The sequence below is a fragment of the Penaeus vannamei genome, chromosome 36 (genome assembly GCF_042767895.1).
Source record: "Penaeus vannamei isolate JL-2024 chromosome 36, ASM4276789v1, whole genome shotgun sequence".
Taxonomy (NCBI): domain Eukaryota; kingdom Metazoa; phylum Arthropoda; class Malacostraca; order Decapoda; family Penaeidae; genus Penaeus; species Penaeus vannamei.
In genome coordinates, this window is record NC_091584.1 from 14,633,346 (window position 1) to 14,641,047 (window position 7,702).

The 7,702-nt window shown below is 35.4% G+C and overlaps 3 protein-coding genes across 3 annotated transcripts; all 3 read left to right on the forward strand.

The window, feature by feature from the left end:
• Positions 1–1,562: 1,562 nt before the first annotated feature.
• On the forward strand, positions 1,563–1,987 carry LOC113803789 (uncharacterized). Its single transcript, XM_070114897.1, has 2 exons — positions 1,563–1,710; positions 1,794–1,987. The coding sequence occupies exons 1-2, from the start codon at positions 1,563–1,565 to the stop codon at positions 1,985–1,987; spliced, it is 342 nt and encodes a 113-aa protein (XP_069970998.1).
• A 45-nt stretch (positions 1,988–2,032) lies between these two features.
• On the forward strand, positions 2,033–3,003 carry LOC138859479 (uncharacterized protein PF3D7_1120000-like). Its single transcript, XM_070114898.1, has 3 exons — positions 2,033–2,186; positions 2,298–2,629; positions 2,680–3,003. The coding sequence occupies exons 1-3, from the start codon at positions 2,033–2,035 to the stop codon at positions 3,001–3,003; spliced, it is 810 nt and encodes a 269-aa protein (XP_069970999.1).
• A 48-nt stretch (positions 3,004–3,051) lies between these two features.
• LOC138859480 (uncharacterized) lies at positions 3,052–7,491 on the forward strand. The gene is made up of 4 exons (XM_070114900.1): positions 3,052–3,367; positions 3,489–3,703; positions 3,826–4,113; positions 7,375–7,491. Exons 1-4 carry the CDS (start codon positions 3,052–3,054, stop codon positions 7,489–7,491), a joined length of 936 nt encoding a protein of 311 aa, XP_069971001.1.
• The last annotated feature ends 211 nt before the right edge of the window (positions 7,492–7,702 follow it).

Sequence of the window (7,702 nt, forward strand, 5' to 3'; positions counted from 1 at the left end):
TTATCATTATAATTCTGATTTTATCATTATTATCATCATTATTGTCATTATCATTGTTATAATCATCATAATTATCATCATGATTCCATATAATGAAGGAAATATGAAAATCATCACAATTACCTGAGTTAATGTTAAAATCCTCATAAGTATCAATAAAAAGCGAAATTATCATTATCATTGTCATTATCATCATAATTATCATAATTACCTATGATGAAGGAATTATCATGAAAATCCTCACAATTACCTGAATTAATGTTAAAATCCTCATGATTACCAATAAAAAGCGAAAAGTGGGTTTTTTCGACGTTTCTCTGAAAAGGCTGTAATACGCTAGATTTTGCCATTTTTCGACTTGTGGGATTTTATTACTTTTGGCCTTTATTTCTTCATAAATGGACTGGGTAATAATTATTATCATTATTATCATTACTGTCATTATTCTTATGATTATTATCAATATAGTCATTATCATCAAGATTACTATCATTATTATCATCATTATTGCAGTTATAATGATTATTATGCTAATTATTATAGCTATTTTCATCATCATAACTATTTTTCTAATGATAATAGGAATAATGATAATTTTAGAAATAATGACAATAGTAATGAAAATCATCACAATTACCTAAATAATAGTTAAAATCCTCATTATTACAAATAAAAACCGAAAATGTTTTTTTTTCGACGTTTCTCTCAAATGGCTGTAATACGCTAGATTTTACCATTTTTTCGACTTATGGGATTTTATTACTTTTTCTTTTATTTCATCATGAATGGACTGAATAATAATCATTATCATCATTATTATCATTATTGTCATTATTCTTACGATTCTTATCATTATAGTCATTATCATCATGATTATCCTCATTATTGCAATTATAATAATTATTATGCTAATTATTATAGCTATTTTCATCATCATACCTATTTTTCTAATGATAATAGCAATAATGATAATTTTAGAAATAATAATGACAATAGTAATAATTATAATGACAATGATAATGATGTTATTATTATTTTTATTGTCATTATTAGTCTGAAAATTATTGGAATAGAGTTGATTATTGATATTATTGCAGTAATTATCAAAATTATTATAATTCTGATTTTATCATTATTATTGTCATTATCATTGTCATTATCATTATAATCATCATCATTATTGCATATAATGAAGGAAACCAGCCACGTATTACTGGACGGGGAGTTTACTCGGTTTAGAAGACCACCCATTGAGGCTTGTTCTTTTCAAGTCGTTAACCTCGGAGAACCTCCACAGTCTGGGAAACCTGCCGGTCCCAAGCCCCGATAGATTAATGAGGGTTGCGTCGGACAGGCCATCCGGCGTAAAACTTTGTTCCAGCCAGATGAGTATGGCAGACCAGAATCCACCTGACTAGGGCGTCCCCTACAAGCGACGCACAAGGACATGGTCGTGCTAAGTATCAAGAGCGGATACAGCTAAACAAGATAACTCAGGAGGAAGAGGAAGAGAGAGGAGGTAAAGGCAACAATTCGGATAGCCACCTTGAACTTTGGGGAGTATGACAGGAAGAGGACAGGAGATAGTGGAACTGATGGAAAGGCGCAGGATTAACATCACGTTTGTCCAGGAGACGAAATGGAAAGAATGCAAGGCGAGGGAAATCGGAAATGGCTTCAAGTTGTTCTACAACGGGAGCAATGGAAAACGTAAGGGAGTTGGTATTATCCTGAATGATGACATCAAGAAAGGCGATCAGACAGGATTATCTGGAAGAGAGTGGATCTTGAAGGAGAAATTGTAAACATCATGAGTGCTTATGCACCCCAAATGGGCTGTGATGAAGAAGAGAAAACGCAGTTTTGGGAAGACCTAGAGGAAGATCTGAGGGAAATACCGGAGAGTGAAAGGCTATGGATTGGAGGAGACTTCAACGGCCACTGCGGAAGCAACAACAGAGGAAAGGAGGATACCATTGGAATATGAGTTGGAGCGAGCAACGTGGCAGGCGATCAGTTGGTTGACTTTGCTATGAGTCACAGCCTTCGAATAGTTAACACTTTCTTCAAGAAAGCAGAGAGACACAGGATAACATATAAGAGCAGAGATGCAGAGTCAAAAATTGATTACATCTTGTGTAGAATGAGTGACAGAGGAAGCATAAAAGACTGCAAGGTGATCTTGGGTGAGAGTGTAACCAGCCAGCACAGACCACTTGTATGTACACGGGGATGAGTGTAACACCAAGGAGGAAAGTAATAGGAGTACAAAGAACAAAATGGGGGAAAATTGGCAGACAAAGATACGCAGAGCCAGTTTGTGGCAGCAGCAAGAGACAAACTACAGCAGAGTGAAAGGGAAGGAAATAGGAGCTTTGAGGAAGTGACGGAATACCTGAGAAAGCTAGGAGAGAGACTGGAAGAGACATGGTGGTGGAATGATGAGGTACAGGAGAGCCTCAAGAGGAAGAAGGAAGCAAAGAAAACCTTAGACATGGAGAATAAGGATGAGATTAAAGAAGTATACAAGTTGGCAAAGAAAGAAGCAAAGAAGAGTGTTGCCCGGGCAAAGGCAAGAGCATACCAAGTGCTGTATGAGGACATGGAGACCATCGATGGACAGAAGCGGGCACTGAGAATGGCGATGCAGAGAGACAAGAACTCAAAGACATCTACCAGACAAAGCTGACCAAGGATGAAAAGGGCAATGTGTTAGTGGAAAATGCTGAGATACTGAAGAGATGGCAAGAATATTTCAGCAAACTGATGAATGAGGAGAACCCTAGAAAAAGCAGGAAAGAGACCCAGAGAGTCGTGGAGAAAAGGCCTAGTGAGATCACAAGTGAGGAGGTGGAGAATGCTATGAAGATGATGAAGAATGGCAAAGCAGTGGGCCCAGACAATCTACCGGTCGAGGTGTGGAAGAGCTTAGGAATTACTGGAATTGAATATCTGAAGCAAGAACTCAACAAAATCATGGAGGAGGAGAAAATCCCTGAATAATGGCGGAAAAGCACTTTAATACCAATTTCCAAGAATAAAGGAGACATCATGGAATGTGGTAACAACCGAGGCATCAAGCTCATGAGCCACAGCATGAAACTATATGAAAGAGTGCAGGAGAGCCGATTAAGGAACATCGTGGAGATTAGTGAGGAACAGTTTGGCTTCATGAAAGGCAAGTCAACAACAGATGCCATCTTTGTGTTGAGGCAGTTTCAAGGTAAATTCAGAGAGGGCCAGGAAGACTTACACAGTATGTTTATTGACCTGGAGAAGGCCTATGGCAGGGTGCCAAGAGAGGAGCTCTATTGGTGCAGGCAGATCAGGGAGTACCCGAGAAGTACATTAGAGTGGTCAAAGACATGTACGAACGTTGCGTGACTGAAGTGAAGTGTGTGGTGGGAACTACACAAACCTTCCCAGTAGAAGTCAGATTGCACCAAGGATCAGCGTCCATTCCTATTTGTCATCATTATGGACAAAAGATTGCAGAAAGAAAGCCCCCTGGGATATGATGTTTGCCGATGATGTGGTGTTGTGTGCAAAAGAGAAGCGAGAGCTGAAAGATCTGGAACAGGGGGGAGATACGCTGGAGAGAAGAGGAATGAAGATCTCAAGATCAAAGACTGAGTATATGTGCCTGAATGGGACATCAACTGGGAGTGTGGAGATGTTGCAAAGACAGTTACCAGAAACGATGGTATTTAAGTACCTGGGAAGCACACTACAGACAGATGGATGAATCGGGGCAGAAGTAAACCGAAGGATTCAGTGTGGATACAACAACTGTAAGCAGGTGTCTGGCATCCTCTGCGACAAAAGTATACCATCGCATTGAAAGGCAGGATCCACATGATGGTAATCCAATGGGAAAAGGTACCCCTGAGTACCCGTAACACCAAGAGACTAGAAGTGGCAGAAATGAAAATGTGCAGATGGGGATGTGGCCACACATTGAAAGATCACGTGAGGAATGAAGTGATTCGAGAAAAATTGGGAATCACGCACATTACGGAACAGTTCAGGAAAGCCCGACTAAAGTGGTTTGGTCATGTGAAAAGAAAAGACGAGGAGTATGCTGAGCGCAGAGTGCTAGAGATCACACCACCAGCAAGAAAACGAAAAGGAAGGCCGAAATTGAGATGGATGGACTGGCTGAGAAGAGATAGAAGCATTAGAGGGAAAACGCACTGAAACCCGGGGAAAACCCGGAGGAAGAGGATAGCTGCAGCGACCCTGTAATGTAAAACGGGGAAAAATTGGAGAAGAAGAAGAATTGCATATAATGAAGGAATTGTCATGAAAATCATCACAATTGCCTGAATTAATGTTAAAATCATCATAATTACCAATAAAAATAATGATAATTTTAGAATAATGATAATTTTAGAAATAATAATGACAATAGTAATTATAATGACAATGATAATGATGTTATTATTTTTTCTATTGTCATTATTAGTCTGAAAATTATTGAAATAGAGTTGATTATTGCTATTATTGAAGTAATTATCAAAATTATCCTTATAATTATGATTTTATCATTATTATCATTATTTTGTCATTATCATTGTCATCACCGTCAAAATTATTATCATTATTGCATATAATGAAGGAATTATCATGAAAATCATCACAATTACCTGAATTAATGTTAAAATCCTCATAATTACCAATAAAAAGCGAAAAGAGTTTTTTTTTTCGACGTTTCTCTCAAAAGGCTGTAATACGCTAGATTTTGCCGTTTTTTTTTCGACTTTTGGGATTTTATTAATTCTGGCCTTTATTTCATTATAAATGAACTGTATAATAATTATCATTATTATCATTACTGTCATTATTCTTATGATTATTATCATTATAGTCATTATTAACATGATTATCAAAATTATTATCATCATTATTGCAGTTATAATGATTTTTATGCTAATCATTATAGCTATTTTCATCGTCTTAACTTTTTTCATATTGATAATAGCAATAATTATATATTTAGAAATAATAATGACAATAGTAATAATTATAATGACAATGATAATGATATTATTATTTCTATTGTCATTATTTGTCTGAAAATTTTTGGGAATAGAGTTGATTATTGCTATTATTTGAAGTAATTATTAAAATTATCCTTATATGATTATTATGATTTTATTATTATCATTATTATTGTCATTATCATTGTCATTATCGTCATAATTATCATCATTATTGCATATAATAAAGGAATTATCATGAAAATCATCACAATTACCTGAATTAATGTTAAAATCCTCATAATTACCAATAAAAAGCGAAAAAGTTTTTTTTCGACGTTTCTCTGAAAAGGCTGTAATACGTTAGATTTGTTTTCGTTTTTTCGACTTTTGAGGTTTTATTACTTTTGCCTTTATTTCATTATAAATGGACTGGATAATAATTATTATCATCATTATTATCATTATTGTCATTATTCTTATGATTATTATCATTATAGTCATTATCATCATGATTATCATCATTATTGGAGTTATAATGATTATTATACTAATTATTATAGCAATTTTCATCATCATAACTATTTTTATAATGATAATAGTAATAATGATAATTTTAGAAATAATAATGAAAATAGTAATAATTATAATGACAATGATAATGATGTTATTATTATTTCTATTGTCATTATTAATCTGAAAATTATTGGAATAGAGTTTATTATTATTATTATTGCAGTAATTATCAAAATTATCATTATAATTCTGATTTTATCATTATTATCATTATTATTGTCATTATCCTCATAATTATCATCATTATTGCATATAATGAAGGAATTATCATGAAAATCATCACAATTACCTGAATTAATGTTAAAATCCTCATAATTACCAATAAAAAGCGAAAAGTTTTTTTTCGACGTTTCTCTCAAAAGGCTGTAATACGCTAGATTTTGCCGTTTTTTCGACTTTTGGGATTTTATTACTTTTGGCCTTTATTTCATTATAAATGGACTGGATAATAATTATTATCATCATTATTATCATGACTATCATTATTTTTATGATTATTATCAATTTAGTCATTATCATCATTATTATCATCATTATTGCAGTTATAATGATTATTATGCTAATTACTATAGCTATTTTCATCATTATAACTATTTTTATAATGATAATAGCAAAAAAAAATAATTTTAGAAATAATAATGACAATAGTAATAATTATAATGACAATGATAATGATATTATTTCTATTGTCATTATTAGTATGAAAATTACGGGAATAGAGTTGATTATTGCTATTGTTGCAGTAATAATCAAAATTATCATTATGATTATGATTTTATCATTACTATCATTAATATTGTCATTACCATTGTCATTATCATCATTATTATCATTATTGCATATAATGAAGGAATTATCATAAAAATCATCCCTATTACCTGAATTAATGTTAAAATCCTTATAATTACCAATAAAAAGCGAAAAGGTTTTTTACGACGTTTCTCTCAAAAGGCTGTAATACGCTAGATTTTTTTTCGTTTTTTCGACTTTTGGGATTTTATTACTTTTGGCCTTTATTTCATTATAAATGGACTGGATAATAAGTATTATCATCATTATTATCATTACTGTCATTATTCTTATGATTATTATCATTATAGTCATTATCATAATGATTATCATTATTATCATCATTATTGCAGTTATGATTATTATACTATTTATTATTGCTATTTTCATCATCATAACTATTTTCATAATAATAATAGCAATAATGATAATTTTCGAAATGATAATGACAATAGTAATAATTATAATGACATATAATGGCGCCATCTGCGGTATGCAGATGGCGCCATTATATGTCATTAAAAAAACCTGCTAACTTTTTTCCTCTCCCCCCCAGTTAGCCGAGAGGCTCCGTGTTCGCCATAGGGAGGCTCCACGCCCCGTGGGAAAAATGTGGGGAGGCGAGCCGCGCTCAAGGTCGTGGGGGTATTCCCCGCGCCACGAGTCGCGGCCTTGCCCCGCCGCACGATCTCGCGAGGTACGGCCGCGCGGTGAACACGAAGTCTGCCGATGGCGCTGGGCCCCTCGATCCTTTTCCTCTTTCAACAAACCCACTCCACTATTACCCCAAGTTTACCCCGCAGGCTGGGTGAAGCCCCGGCTCCTTCTTCTTCTCCTGAAATTCTTTTCCTCCTCCTTATCCTTCTCCTATCCCCACTCTTCCTTCCCCCCCCCCCTCTTCTTTACACACTTCTCTCTTCTCAGTGAGGGAGCTAAGCGAGCGAGCGATAACCGTGATACTCCAGAAAGCTGGGTATTTGTGTTACTCCGGAAAGTCACCAGTATGGCAATGGATTGGTATCCGCCATAGGTTGGTGTCAATCATCTCTTTAAGGAGCTTTTGCGTGTGGGTGTGAGTGCCCACAGGTATGGCTGGTGTGTTGGGGATCGCCGGGGGGAGCCGGGGCGCGGCTCACCCGTCGGCTAAGGCCTGGGTAGGCCTAGTTGCTGCTTGCTGTGTCTTGTTCGGCGGGAGGATCGTGAGTGCTGAACTCGAAATCGAAATCGAAATCGAGAGAGAAGGGGGGGAAGATAGGAGGGAGAGGGGAAGGATAAGGAGGGGGTAGAAAGGATGATTTAGTGAGAGAGAAAGAGCCGTGGCTTAACCCAGCGTGCGGGGTAATAGATGGGGGATAGAT